General features: G+C 41.1%; 1 protein-coding gene across 2 annotated transcripts in view; it reads right to left on the minus strand.

Annotated features, from left to right (window-relative positions):
- Window positions 1–15,505, minus strand: part of LOC109038773 (gastrin/cholecystokinin type B receptor) — a 288,606-nt gene that overhangs the window by 75,044 nt on the left and 198,057 nt on the right. For both annotated transcript variants that reach the window (XM_019053962.2, XM_072303102.1), the window contains exon 5: window positions 6,136–6,557. In XM_019053962.2, the coding sequence (XP_018909507.2) occupies window positions 6,136–6,534 (399 nt within the window). In that variant the 5' untranslated portion in view covers window positions 6,535–6,557. The remainder of the gene's footprint in view (window positions 1–6,135; window positions 6,558–15,505) is intronic.

A 15,505-nucleotide genomic window follows, 5' to 3' on the forward strand; every position in this document is an offset into this window, starting at 1 on the left:
AGCAGAAACCCGTTTTCATTCAGCGATTTTATTCTTGATTCAAAATGGAAATCTTCTGGATGGCACACTCAAGAATGTTTCTGCCTAAATCGAGTCACTTTTTTTCTAATGAAATTCAAGAAATATGTTAAACGTTATTAAATACGGATGCTAGGACTTAGTGAGTTTTTGGACTACCGCTCTCTTTTTGTGCCGTAATATATAGATTTATTTTGCGAGGGAAGCTCCGCATATTATTGGACGCCTGTCATTCTTGATACGTTCAAACGCCTTCAATTTTGTATGATACTGTGCAACACCTCTGCGGCAAAATAGTTGCTTGAAGCGCCGTTGAACGCTGCACGGTGGGCGAGGACTGGCGCCTACAAACCTAACTGGGATACCTCACGCATTGCGCAATGCGTGAAGTATCCCAGTTAGGTTTGTAGGCGCCAGTGCGCGTGTCTCGCTGGCAGCATTGCAGCAAGCCTCTCCGCTCTGTGTTTGGCTCTAATATTTGAACTCGCGAGGTCAACGTTTTTCAACTTATGATTCTTAAATGTTTGCACACTCCTCATGGATTCTTCTCATTTAAATTGATATGGGGAAAATATGTATTTAAGGAAAATATAATGAGTGTTTTGTAAATGTTATGATGGTTCCGTGTCAAATTTAATGATTTCCAAAGCACTTTATTTTTTACTAACCGGGCAATTTAAATGTCTCGTAACCAATGTGAAATTAAAACGTTGATATCTTAGTTGGGAGTTGATTGCAGTGTTTTTCAATGCAAAAATCGTGTACTACGTGAAATTGAAGAAGAACACGTACCAGATTGTTTGACTTCGTACCTTTCTTCTGCCTTGCTAAGCAAGAACGCCATAAATCCATCAAGATTTTCCCGCGTTTTTCGGAACTTAACACTTTATAAAACAAAAACTGTTTTACCCATGCACCTCAAATTTTCAAGCTAGGTTCTTGATAGTATTCGCAGAAGAATTCTGTGAAAACCTTGTCCCAAGGTACACAAGTTTTCCTGCTATGGTACGTTGTTTCCCAAAAATAAAAAAGGCGTTTACGGCGTTTTTGCGTTGCAAGCAGTTCTAGTGGTCCATTTGATGTAACTATTCGAGCTCAATGAATGCTGATATTGCATACACGAAAAATTGAAGGTATTCCTCTTTTCTCGGCACTGCAGGACGGAAGCGGGAGCCGGAATAAAACTGAACATTCGACATTACAACACTGCCGCTCACCAAAAACCCACGGTCGTCGCGAAGTTTTGACATCAGGTAATCATTCATTCGCCGCGCGGTTGTCAAACCGACCCAAATCTCGCGCAACAGGGTTGGCGAGCACAAAAATTACGATGTAAATCTTCCAACTTAATTGGCCGTCGGCGGAGCCGAGCGCAGGTGGACGGTTACGCATATTGGAATCCGATGCTTTCAGAAACGGCACAAGTGCATTTTTGCACGAGCCTGAAAGCTCGTAAAAACGCATGGAAAATAGAGCTCATCTGAAAATGGATTCACATCCTTTTTCGGAGCAACTGATTCATTTCGGTACCGATTATCAGATAAAATAACAAACTGTCGCTTTGGCAGGATGCAGCTTGTGACATCCTCTGCTGCACGTAAATTATGCACGAGTGAACACCGAGCGGGGTATTAGCGGATCAAAAATTGATAACGTTAATGGTGTGTTTGATTTTTGTTGTCCTCGCGGATGCTAATCACTCCCCCGGTAAATTTATACTGTCCACTGTGCGACTTTTTTGAGCAATTCCTTACGCAAAAAAATAGTCTGTGTTGATGACGGAACCTTCTGTTCACAGTGCTCCTGCATTTTCTTTGTTATATTTACAGAACTATTTTGTTGCACTGGAAAAAAAAACACAAACGCCATCGAAGGCGCTGTCGATTTCCCTCTCCTGTTGATGAGATTGCGCGTCAGATTCAACCAGCAAGCTCACTTTTTGTCCAAGTCAATTCTCCTTACCTCAAAAGAACTGCTTTTAAATTGTTTAAGCTACACCGAGGGGTAAGTGGCTGCGAAAAACATCTGACATGGCTGATAACAATCTTTCAGTTTCCTCATATGTTTTTCTCGCTAAAATCCTCAGTCGCACTTTGCGGTGTTAAGGGAAAACGCCGTATAAACATTCAAAAATTGCCGAATCTCCTCCTATAAACTGTCTAGATTGAGGAAAGTAATAACGCATTTTCTCCATAAATTTTCAGATAATTTACATCTGCTTGCTAGTAAAATTCTCTAACAAATCCGAAGAAAATTTTTCAGAAGTTTCCCTGAAAATTCATATTTTATCAAAACGTGTTTTGGCAACGTCTGACGGTTCTTACGGTGTTCTTCCTGTAGCACGGCAATACTGTCGTAGCCTGCCTGACCCGAAGACTGAAGGAACTCTCATTCTCATAGTCCTGCGCGCGGCGGCGACGACTCATGCAAAACTCCTTCAATTGATCGGGTATGCAATTTGATCTCCGGAGAGTTAAAATAGTTGCTCGGACGCGCCTTATCGCTTCAAAGCTCTCAATAGCTCTCTACAGATTAGAGTTTCGTGTTTCAGATCGATTTTTGAAAACATTTTTTTTGTGAAGAAAAATGGCCCTTCATATAAACAGTCTTTTCGATTATTAAATACAAGTTTATTAAATGTATTACAACGTAAAATAATCACGCATTGAAAAAATAAAAAAACACACACACATTGGGTCTAGAGTCCAGACTCTAAAAAACATCGACAAGAAAAAGTACCCTTGATTCAATCAGAATCTAGCTTAAATTAAGAACCAAGTCTCTTAATTTAGGCGGATTTCGTTTTGATTCAAGCAAAAATCCGATTGAATCAAGAGTATTTTTTCTTTTCAATGTTTTCAAGAGTCTGGACTCTGGATACAATGTGTTTTTTTTCCAGTGTGTGAAAACAGAACTTCAGTCGTGAAGACAGGGAACTCTGTCCTCATGACGGCAGCTTCTGTAGCTGTAACAAAGAAAAGGCAGGAGCCCTGTGCACAGAACTATTTTTTTCAGTGCTGGTAAGCTAAACAGAGAGGACGAGGGTTATCGATGAGGATCACTCGATAACGATTCAACAATCGACCTGCGGGTTTAATTGGACTGCATTTTGCAATTTGGAACTATAAATTCTGGCCCGGTTTAAAAACAACGTAGGTGTCATTGGTTTCTCTATGCACATGAGTGCTTTTTCAGATGAGCCAAAATCTATAGTTTCAAATTGCAAAATGCAGTCCAATTAATCATCATTAGGCGGAAAATAGCGTTGGTCTTCGAAATTAACTTTTGCAACGCACGGATACATGGCTTTCGATTGGACCCCAGTCCTCATTAAAATGGTTCCCTCATTACTTCATACTTCATACTATATTTACTTCATATTATTTATTTTATTCAATTTCCCCACCGAAATTTATTAAGCATATGGCGCGCTTTATTGCTTTCGCCGAGAGCCCAACCACTCGATATGTGTATTCGAAATCCATTGGCTCCTGGGTCATTTTAAAGCCGTTTTCGTGGCAGGAACATATTCGAATTCTTGAATCGTGATAAATAATTTTTGAGAGTATTTACGAGTAGATTGCTGGTAATTATGTTTTTTAAATCGATGCCGTTACTGAAAGAGCCCACCAGATCTATTTCTGTACCTACACAACTCTTTCATTTTTACGCACGTATTAATATACTTTGAGCAAATCGCGATTTTGAAAAGTACCTTCTGTTTACACATGCAAAGCATGAAACTTTGTACGTTTTTTACTCTGGCAAAAGATTGCAACAGTCCCATTAGTCATTGAGAATGGCTTAAAATTGCTCTCGAGACGTTCAAATTTTCAAATATTTTCAAGAGATCGTCCTCTTCCGGCCAAAATATCACAAGCGCCTTGCGACGTTTCAAAATTTCCGCCGCTATTTTATTTTCTTACAAGGAAATTGTTAGTTGAATCTGTTGGAAAATTTCACTGAATTTTATTGGCAGTACAAAGAAAATTCCGTGAAATTTTCGGACGGATCAACCAACAATCTCTCCGTAAAAAAATCAAATGACAGCGGAAATTTGCGCGCTGGCGCCTTCAAACCTAACAGGGATACGGTATCTGTTCATTTAGCCACGGCTCGTGGCGCCACGCAACAAAAATTGTTGCGTTTAGCCACAAGTTATAGGTGCTGTGTGGCTAAATGAAACATTCAAAATGAGTGTGGCTAAATGCAACAAATTTTGTTGCGTGGCGCCACGCAACAAAAAATGTTGCATTTAGCCACAGAAGTTATGTGTGATCTGACTTATCTGTGGCTCATTGCACCGCAGCCAACAGGGCTACGGTGCAATGAGACACAGATCTTGGCGCCACGTTCGGATCTCGGCTAAAATTCGGGCACAGCGCCACAGAGTGTGGCGCCACACTCCTGCAAAATCCTCAAATTTCCCTTATGTTTAAAACCGCTTAAGTGCTGGTGCAACCTGTCACAAAGTTCTGCTTACAGTTGACTTTCCGCTCATCTTTGACTTTCGTAAAAAACTGTCCAACCAACTTTGATAAACTTTCGAGCGTGGCACTACGCACCAGCGCATGAAAAAATCCGGGCCCAGCGCTACAGGGCCGAGCGCCACAACTCACGATTGCCTATCGCATGAATTACGGGCGCGCATCGGGTAGCGAGACCGCGTCGCTCAGTAGCGCATGAAAAAATCCGGGCCCAGCGCCACAGGGCCCAGCGCCACAGGGCCTAATCCACCTGAGGTTAGGTTAGGTTAGGTTATGTTAGGTTAAGTTAGGTTAGGTTAAGTTAGGTTAGGTTAGGTTAGGTTAGGTTAGTTTGGGTTAGGTCAGGTCCGATGCGACGCGACGTGGGCCTCGCTAACAATATGTTGAATGGGCCTGTTGCAAACTTTTGCTAGAGCAGAATGAAGAGTTGTTTCCCATAGATAATGCCTCAAAAATCACGATGAGCGCATCGGCAAAGTCTGAAAGGCACTCATAAATTCACAAGCTGCGTAAGAAATTTGCGTTATTTTAAGCTTCCCGCTTCAAAAACGATACTACGGCACAGGTGAACATTTTGTTAGAGGAGTCACTCCATCGTCGGCAATATTCATCATGGCCGACGCTTGCGCAGTTCCTCGCGTAATTCGAGGAGAACTCAAGGTCAATTAAGGCGGGCGAGGAAAATATGAACGTAAACACGCCGATTGTTATCTGGTTTAATCCTGTTCAGGTCCCATCATACGTGTTTCGGTGGACTGGCGTCGGCCATGATGAGTATTGCCGCCAATGGAACGACTCCTCTAACAAAATGTTCACCTGTACCGTAGTATCGTTTTCGAAGCGGGAAGCTCAAAAAATCGCAAATTTCTTACGCAGATTGTGAAGTTATGAGTGCATTTCATACTTTGCCGATGCGCTCATCGTGATTTTTGAGGCATTATCTGTAGGAAACAACTCTTAGTTTTACTCTAGCAAAAGTTTGCAACAGGCCCATTGTGGCTGTCTAAATTTACCTAATCTAATATGCTTCGCCTAGAAGATTACCCTCAGTATTCATGAGTCAACTCAATCTATCTCAAATCTATCTCACTAATCTGTGGCTAAATGCAACAATTTTTGTTGCGTGGCGCCACGCAACAAAATTTGTTGCATTTAGCCACACTCATTTTGAATGTTTCATTTTGCCACACAGCACCTATAACTTGTGGCTAAACGCAACAATTTTTGTTGCGTGGCGCCACGAGCCGTGGCTAAATGAAATGTAATCAGGGATACTTCACGCATTGCGCATTGCGTGAAGTATCCCAGTTAGGTTTGTAGGCGCCAGTGCGCGAGTCACATTTTTATTGGCAGTGCAAGGAAAATTCATGGAAATTTTTTGACAGCTCCATTGAAAAATTTCTCTGTAAAAAAATCAAGTGACAATGGAAATTTTGAAAAGATAATTCAGTGAAATTTTCAGACAGCTTCATTGAACAATTGTTCTGTGAAAAAATAAAAAGGCGGCTGAAATTTTTAAACGTCGCGTCGCATGACTAAGGTGACGAGATATGTTTGATGCTCCGCAGCCCGTGACAAGATATACAGTAATAAACAGTTAAACAGAGGGTAACAAGTTGACATATCTTACCTGGAAGAAGAAGGCTAGCCTACAGGACACGGCGCCGAGGCTCCAGACATGATTGAGGGCGGCGGCGATGGAGATGGGCCCGCTCATGATGCAGACGAAGAAGTCGGAGATGCAGAGGTTGAGGAGGAGGAAGTTGCGTATTAGCTTCTGGCTGAGGATGGCGACGGCGACGAGGGTGTTGCCGAAGAGGCCGATGGTGAGGACGACGATGTAGAAGGAGACGAGGAGGGTGATGGCCGCCGGGGAGCTGAGCCAGGCCGAGAGGAGCTCCGCCGTCGGGCCGAGGCTCGAGTTCCCGGACCCGGTCGAGGAGTGCGCGTCGGCGGACGAGACATTGAGCCACGAGAGAGAAAGCGAGTTCAGCCCGGTCGCTGCCACTGACCAGTCCGGGTCTTTCATTTATACATGGTCTCCCCGGGTGTCTGAAACAAATAGTTCAAACAATGAGTCACCTGAGGACCCTAGGGTGGGCCGAAAAACAAAGATGTCGGAATTTTGACATCCCTGACGTTTCAAAAGTGGCCAAATGCTCTGAAATGAATGTAAAACAAGCAGAAAAATCCAACATGAATATGTTGGAAAAGCGCGCCGAATAACTAAAATGTTGGACACATACCTACTATTTTCACGTCTTTGTTATTTGCATCAATTGGTACTTTTTGCTAAATTTGGGAGAAAATATTGATTCATGAACGTTGAATGTAAATTGATTTTAAAGATTCCGTCCAATTATCTTGATTTTAAGCTGATATGCGGCATTTCGCACGACCGTGATTTGGGCGAACTGCCGTGCATCGAAATCGCGTTGAGTTGATCTCTTTGGATTTCGAACTGTAACTTCTCTCCTATTCGGCCGATTTTTACAAATGAGATCTCTTTTTATTTGTACTTTAACGGAAAGTAAGGAAAAACTCGCTAAATTGACGGAAAACAATTTTTGTGAAAATTTGGTGGATCCTGGCGTCACGGTGAATAAGAAGATAATAGAAGATAATAGATAGTGGTAGATAGATAGTGGTCGGGCGTGGAAGATAATAGGTTCGACGAGGCGACCCTCTCCTCGCCGTCTTTTATTGCCTTGCTCGAAACCTGACACCCAAAGCTATATCGGGAGATAACTGCAGTGGTTTGAGTGGATTTCTGCAGGGGCCACGGTTAGTACATGGTATAAAGAGTCACGAGGCTCATCACAGATTGCACTTGCAGTGCAAGACGCTCATTGGCTAAACAGTTTTGGCGGGAAAGAAGGTTCTAGAGTTGAGTCCTCCGAGCGTAAGAAAGCTTCTATGAGGTTTTTGTCAAATGAAATAATACGGTTTTGACAGGAAAATGTTCTCAAGGGTTCCCAATTAGCAGTTCATTCGGTTTTTTGGTAAGAGACCATCAGGGCTTGACAGTATAATGGTTCAAAGACAAGAAAACGGGTCCGAGGAAAAAAATATTTGGACGGCCCGTTGAATAGCATTGGTTGATCGGTGTGCTGTACTATGGTACATCCGAGTGATTTCAAAAAGCGAGCCCTACTGGCACGCTTAAAAGGAAACAAAAGGTATATGGAGGGATCCTATTGGTGGAAGCGGGTGGTAGCACAGACAAAGGAGGTAGATAACAGACTAACTAACGGCGGCCCACGAGAAACCCGACGGTTAGTCCATCGTTTTCTCCCTTAGTCTATAGGAACCACACATTTCAACCAATAGGATCGCTCCATACTCCCTAAGTCTTCTTTGTCTATCGATTTGTCTATTAGTTTCAATAATCAGCCCGCAGTCCGGGTCTTTCATTTATACATGGTCTCCCCGGGTGTCTGAACAAGACAACAACACAATGAGTTCCTAGACATTGAGCCACGAAAGAGAAAGCGAGTTCAGCCCGGTCGCTGCCACTGACCAGTCCGGGTCTTTCATTTATACATGGTCTCCCCGGGTGTCTGAAACAAGACAACACAATCATCATATATATAAGCTCCGAGACCTCCTAAATTTGCATATCTGGTAACGCTTAGTTTCAGCGTTCTACCAGGCCGATTTTCATGATTTTTGCGGCGATCGACGGGTAATTGTCTCTAGATGAGCCCGCTTTATTCAGATTTTCGAAATATGACCCAGATTTTTTTATATAACGCGATAAAGTTGCAAATTCTCCCATTTAAACAATGTAAATTTATATTTTTTGTCATAGTTCGTTTGAGCGTTCTGCTGGGCCGATTTCTATGATTTTTTCGGTAATTGATAGGTGATAGGCTCTAGATGAGCCCGCTCTAATCAGATTTTGGAAATATGACCCAGATTTTTTTATAATAGAGTATATCTGGGAGCTTAGAAAGAGGGCAAAATTGAAGTAAGAGGGAAATGTTTAATCTTAGTCTGTTGGTAGCGTAAGGTAAGTGAATCGAAGGTGTGCTCCTTTACGACCGACTATCCAAAAGTAACGAAACGCTCGGTTCCATTCGTTCCGTTTCGTTTCAGTCTCAGCGTGAAGTTTAAGATAAATGCCGATTTTTTCATTCGATACTTATTGTTCCAATCGCTCCCGGCCAGAGAAAAATTATTGGACAAATGAGACAAAGCTCTACATTTTTTTTTTTTTTTGGTCGTTCTTTTGCCAAAGCGAGCCTAAGAGAGGGCGAAGCGCCCTCTGGGGGTTGGGCCGCGTAGCGGCCAGGGGGCATAGCCCCTAGTGAGTTACGAGACATTGAGCCACGAGAGAGAAAGCGAGTTCAGCCCGGTCGCTGCCACTGACCAGTCTGGGTCTTTCATTTACACATGGTCTCCCCGGGTGTCTGAAACAAATAGTTTGCACAATGAGTCACTGGACCCTGCGATTTTTTTTTGGATTGCATTTTGCAGAAAGAAGAAGATACTTGATTGGGTTCCTCCCGGGAGGAGACGAGGGGGACGCCCACACGGAGAAAAAAACCTCGTGCGTGAGGAAGCCCGAAGTTCAGGTCATATGGATCTCTGAAGTTTTCGGATTGAGCATCTGAACACTTTAGGTCTAGCTGTCGAGGTTCGGATCACACATCTGAGACTTCATATCTTACATCTGAAGTACTTCAGATGTGAGAACCGAAGTAGTTCAGATGTGAGAACCGAAGTTTTTCGGATGGGAAAACCGAAGTACTTCAGATGTAAGAACTGAAGTTTCAGATGTGTGATCCAAACCTCAGCAGCTGGACCTAAAGTGTTCAGATTCTCAATCCGAAAACTTCAGAGATCCATACGAGTATGACTTAAACTTCGGGTCCCACGCACGAGGTTTTTTTCTCCGTGCAGTGAAAGGGTGGCGTCAGAGAGTTTTAGAGGCAATGAGGGAGTGCCAACTGCCAACTCCCTGAGGGGCCTTGGGGGGATAGGGTACTTTGGTGGCTGGTTGTCACAGAGCGCTATAAAAGCGGCATTTATGTACGAGGGGTATTCGTAAGGTAAATTAATATGTGTCATATCTTCGAAACTAATAAAGGTAATCTAAATCTGCACAATTCTTTGAATTTCTAAACTCTCAGCTTTCTAAAAAGCTTCAGCTTTTTTGAATTTGGTCTTCTGAGTGCCGAGTGACATCAGTTTTCCCACACCCGCCTCTCACCACCGCGTGTCCAAAAGTTACGCGCGCTGGGGAGGTCACAAGACGGTAGTATGCGGCTTCATCCTGCAGATTGGACGTATTTCTATCAAAGAGAACTATGTGGGGTCTGTTCGTTAGTGCTTGGGCCATAAGAATGAATGGGAAATATAAAGCGCCAGTGACGAAGCCGGCGTCGCGGCTCCTCGTAGTGGTCATTTACTCGTGAGCCCTGTTCACAACGCCCTACGCACATGCCCATGGCTCATACACTTTGCACATAGTTCCGTTTGACAGAATATAAAATCCCGCTTTTCCAATTCAGCAAACGGAACTGTGAGCCAACTGAATGCGGCGCCCATGAGCCATGGACATGTGTCCAGAGCGTTGTGAAGAGGGCTCATGAATTAATTCGCACAACAAGGAGTCGCGACGACGGTTTCATCATTGACGCTTCATTTTTCCCATTCATTCTTATGGCCCGAGCACAAACGAGCACACCCCATCTTTCCCACCTGCACATAGTTCTGTTTGATAAAAATACGTCCAATTTTTATTTGAACTGAATTTTGCAAAAAGAAGAGGATACTGGTTTTACACTTTGGGATCGGCAGACCAGCGAGTCCATCAGGGATACTCTTGGGATGCAAGATGTAGCCAAAAGGACCAGTATGAGCAGAAAGACGTGGTCGGAGCACGTTGACCGAATGGATAAAGAGAGACTTGCGAAACATTTTATGACCGGACAATCCATAGGAAAAAGATTACCTGGACGACCACCTAAGAGATGGGCACAAAGCTGGCTCTCTTCTCCTGTCCTGAGGATGATAGACGAAATTATGCTGTTTTTATCGATTTGACAAGTCCTATACTTTCAGTGATTTTTAGATTTTTAATACTTACATATAGATTGCATTTTGCAAAAAGGAACCACTAGCATTGCAATGATGCTAAGATTGTGCAACTTCATCTCGCGCAATAAAATTGCGGAAATTGTGAAAAACTATGAAATTTAGATGGTAATTTTTGTGTTAAATTTACAGTTTTTAGCGAGTGAAATAGAAACTGTTAATGGATAATCGGGTTTTTCCTCCAAAACAAAAGAAGTTGCACAATCTTAGCAACATTGCAATGCTAGTGGTTCCTTTTTGCAAAATGCAATCCATATAGTTTCTTGTGCTCGTTACTTGATGGCCTGACAAACAGGGCTATGCGCTAGTCGTTAGAAGAAGAGGATACTTGATTGGGTTCCTCCTGGGAGGAGACGAAGGTGACACCTAGTGAAAGGGTGGCAACAGGGAGTTTTAGAGGAAATCAGGGAGTGCCAACTCCCTGAAGGGTTCTAGAAGGGTAGGGTACTTTGGCGGCTGGTTGTCGCAGAGCGCCAAAGAGCGCTATAAAAACGGCATTTATGTATGCATTTTGTAAGAGAGAACCAAGAGCATTCCAAGGTTGTTCACAACTTGCATTCTTTGCAATAAAATTACTGAAATTATGCAAATAGTTAAATATACGAGGGCAATTTTCGTCTTGAATTTATGGTTTATTGGAAGTAATAATAAAACTTGTTTACATGATCAGTTTATATTTGCAAGGTAAAAAAAGTTGCAAAAGCTTAGAGTCATTGGAATACTCGTGGTCCCTTTTCGCAAAATGCAATCCATTTAATATTCCGTATATTCTGAAAGTACCAGAAGAGTATAAAACGTGGTGATTTGAACCGCGTTGAGTAGAAAGAGGCCAAGTCACATCCACTATGATCTTAATTGGGCGGCTTAATTTTTTACGCGACAACGGTTGTCCGGATTTTTTCGCAAATTCTAGTGAATTTTCTTCAGTGTACGAAGCAAATTCCTTAAAATTTCAAAACAAAAAAAAAATCCGCGCACACGTTCTCTTGTAAAAAAAATTGAATTGCTCGGTTTAACTTGGCAATAAATGATGCGGCTTGGTTTTTTACTGCTAAAGCGGTAAATTTATTGCGTATTTTTGGAGTCAAAATCCTGGAAAAGCCCGCTTTTAAAAAGTGCAAATACTCGGAGGAATCTTAAATGCGCCGATATGATGGGAAAATGATGGAAGGGATGTACTACGAAAGTCAAATTGCTATCTCCTCTCATTTTCCACTGATGTTTGATAAAACAAAACGCAATTCAATGTGGAATTGTTGTTTATACTGTATACAACATGAATGAAATTTGATTCTTTCATTCTAAAGATACAGTTTCGACTTTCCTATTGTTTTCATATACGAATATTAAAAAGGCATTTGACGGGAGTCGCAGAAGCCTGTGCTCGCTTCTGATTGGTGCTGGATGACATCAATCGTTTCGCCCCGAACCCGTCTTGTCTTCAAGACAATTAATGATGTTTTTAAAATATTTTGTAATGTAGGTAATAAGATTTTTCTGAAACTTTTCTACTTATAGAACAAGGGGAAAATAAAAATCTCAGCAAAAAGTCTCCAAATTTTTTAGGAGATAAACTTTGTTGACTTATGTGCGAATTTTATTGTTTTAAAGTCAATTTTTATTTGACCTGCCGTCATTGATGCCCTCGCATCCTTGATTTGCTACAAAATGTTTAAAAAAATACACGTATGCGTTTTTATCCATCTGATACGTGTGAATCCACTACAATGCGCTTGTATTACGTCTTTAAAGTATTGAAATGGTAGCGCACGTCCTGTTGGCTGATTAACGTTAGTAAACATTATATCTTTCTTACTTTCAGTAATCAAATTTACTAGCTCGCTCTATTATAATACTTCACGAATTGCAAATTTAAATAAAGTGTGCAAAGTTAGACATTGAGGATAATACCGGCAAGAAATTTTGTAGCGGGGTGATGAATATTTATGTACGTAATTAGTTAGTGAGTTAATTTATTTATAGACATTCAGCATCTTAGGATATTAACGTAGTTACAAATAATTTCAAACATGGGTGCATATACAAAAAATCAGATTATTAAATTAAGGAAGGCAAAAAGTTTCAGTAGTTTGGTTGTGACATTGGATTCATCGCAGGTTAGTGGGTTTGTATTCCTTTTGGCTGTTGGTGAGTAAATCTGCGACCGGAGATCCCTGAGGTCAGAGTAGTCCATAATCACGTGTTTGACGGTGAGAGGTGACAAATTGCAGAAGTTACAGATGGGTTTATCTTCTTTGTGGATGATATGGACTGCATTTTGCAATTTGGAACTATAAATTCTAGCCCAGTTTGAAAACAACATATGTGCCATTAGTATCCCTATGCACACAAGTGTTTTTTCAGATGAGCCAAAATTTATAGTTCCAAATTGCAAAATGCAGTCCATATGTATGTGACTGAAAAGAGCGTGACCGATCCTCAGACGCGCGATTTGAACTTCACATGTTTGATATGTGTGGTTGGTAGATACATTTATTTGGGGCTTTTAACATCTGAGTCATTAACACCTTAGAGGAGAGATCAAAATATTGTAGCACAGAATTTAAAACATTTATAAAGTAGGGGTCAGAAAAGGGCAGTACAAGAAATTAAAAGATAGGACAAGGAAAGGATACATTAAATTTGGAGATTAATTCTTTTGAAAAAGAGAGGGGTTTCATGAAAAAACTTTGAAGATATGGTATTTAGATCAGAAAGTGGAGGGAAAATTTTGGATCTTAATTGTTGATAGGTAGGGCAAGTTATTAAAACATCGTGTATGTATGTATATGTGTATGTATGATGAAGGGTGTACTTAACTCCTCCTAGATGAACTTAATCCATTCGACGACAATTTCGATCCAACAACGTTTTCTTCGGGCTTTCAGAATTACTAGCGTTTAAAAAAATTTTGGGTCCAACGGATAATAGTAGGCCCCTTATGCTGGTCGTACTTTTGACTATTCATGGAGTTAAACATTTTTTTATCTATCTCTAAAGGTCAATAAAGTGTAAACTTTTCTTTTTATCTAACTCCTTTGTTCAATAATTGGAATTCATACGTTGCGATGACCATTCATATTTTGATCATTTCATTTTTTCTTTCTTTTTTCTGTGTTAGAACTCCCTCTCTTACCCAATGTTCCTTCTTATCTTGAATGGAAAATTTTTGAACCTCATTAAGAATTTTACAGTGACCGAGTGTTGAAAGTAATCGAACAAAAGTTCACCTACAAAAGCAAGGAAACTTATGAACAAACCAATTACAAGACCAATAAATCCGGATTGTAAATCATTTAAATTGAACGCGCGTGGCTCCGAACTTTGTTCAGCGTAAGGCACGCCCAACTCCAGTTTGCCCGCTACAGTTGGGGAAAATTCCAAAATCCCTCTGGCATGTCCAGTTTCGAAGTACTGAGCCATCATCTGGTTCAATTTATCGAAGAAGAAAGAATCTTTCGAAAATGTAAATATCAAGGGATATGTCAATAGGCATTCACTCATTAAATGATACTCAGACCATCGATCTAGGGTACGGACATGTCTTATGCGAATATTTGTTTTGGGTCTTGAAGAGAAAGGTACACTCACCAAAATGGCGTCCGTCTCTGCTGCAGAACGCACATTTTTTTCGAAGTCCTTAATCTCATTTCTTAATTTTTTGTGATTGAGCAAAACTTCAAGTGAAGGGTTGTATGACGGATCACTTTCATTCCATAAAGTTCCATTCCATTTTATTGCAAAGTACCTAAATATCTGGCCCGCCACTTCTATTATGTAATACTGCAAGTTGTCTGCAAGTTTTACTCGCAGTGCCTCATACTGGTTCAAGTGGTCAAATAATTTTTTTTCAATTTCTATCTCCTCCGACGTCTGGATGAGCATGTCAGATTCTTCCAAAATTTTTATACTGTCAATCTCCGGATACAAAACTCTGTCACTAAGTAATGTTGTCATGCCGCTTAAAAAAACTGTGGAAATAATAATTGTAGCAAAACTTAATATTAAAAAGAGGACCTTCCCTGTAAACAAATGACCAAGATGTAAAGATGGTGGGCTCCCACAAATGAAATACGCATAGACAGTCAACAAAGAGGAGGTTCCCTTATAATAATCAACCTGTGCATCTGTATAGAGGCGATGGAATAGTTTGTACTGAAAATACTGGAAAATAAATTGCATCATGACAAGAGTGGTGATCGTCACAGCGATAAATGTCCAAACAACTGGTGAAAAACTCTTGAAAATTACCAGACCTTGTGACATGTAACCACTGTGAGGAGTAGCTATGCACAACGAACTCGTGTCAATACTTACAGATATATCGAGTTTGGAATAATCAGTACCCTCTAAAATGATTCCTGTTGCGAACAAAGTCAGGCCTATGTCGTATCTCATTACAACACCTACGTCGTACTTTTCATACGAAATATCGGTGGAATAAATGATGGTAAAGTTCAAAGAATGTTCCAAGTGTTCAAGCATGGATGTATAAAACTCATGCCAGTTACTCCAAGTTGCTGCGTTAGCAATTTGTAAACTACTTTGTCTTGAAAAGTCTTCCAAAAACCTCATCGGTTTTTTATGCATGTTTGTCCAAGAGAAGTCGAAAAAATCCTCGACCGTCCCAGCCCTGTCCTGATAGAAAATAAGGCTCTCTGTGAACGGCTCGTATCTTTCACAGCCGCCTGGATGACATATGACAGTTTTTTGGCCTTTGAAAAAGCGCCAAAAGAATTTAAAACAAAATATTGGAGTAAGATTTCTGTCGTCTTTGAAATTCGGGAGGGTATCATTACGGGGCGCTGTTGGCGGCGACCCTTTGATACTTTGGCCCACATTTTTTAATAGAAAAATTAAATGGTTCCGATAGTTCCAAATTTTGTTGAGGTAGAAAC

This window comes from Bemisia tabaci, chromosome 8 (assembly GCF_918797505.1).
Source record: "Bemisia tabaci chromosome 8, PGI_BMITA_v3".
Taxonomy (NCBI): Eukaryota; Metazoa; Arthropoda; class Insecta; order Hemiptera; family Aleyrodidae; genus Bemisia; species Bemisia tabaci.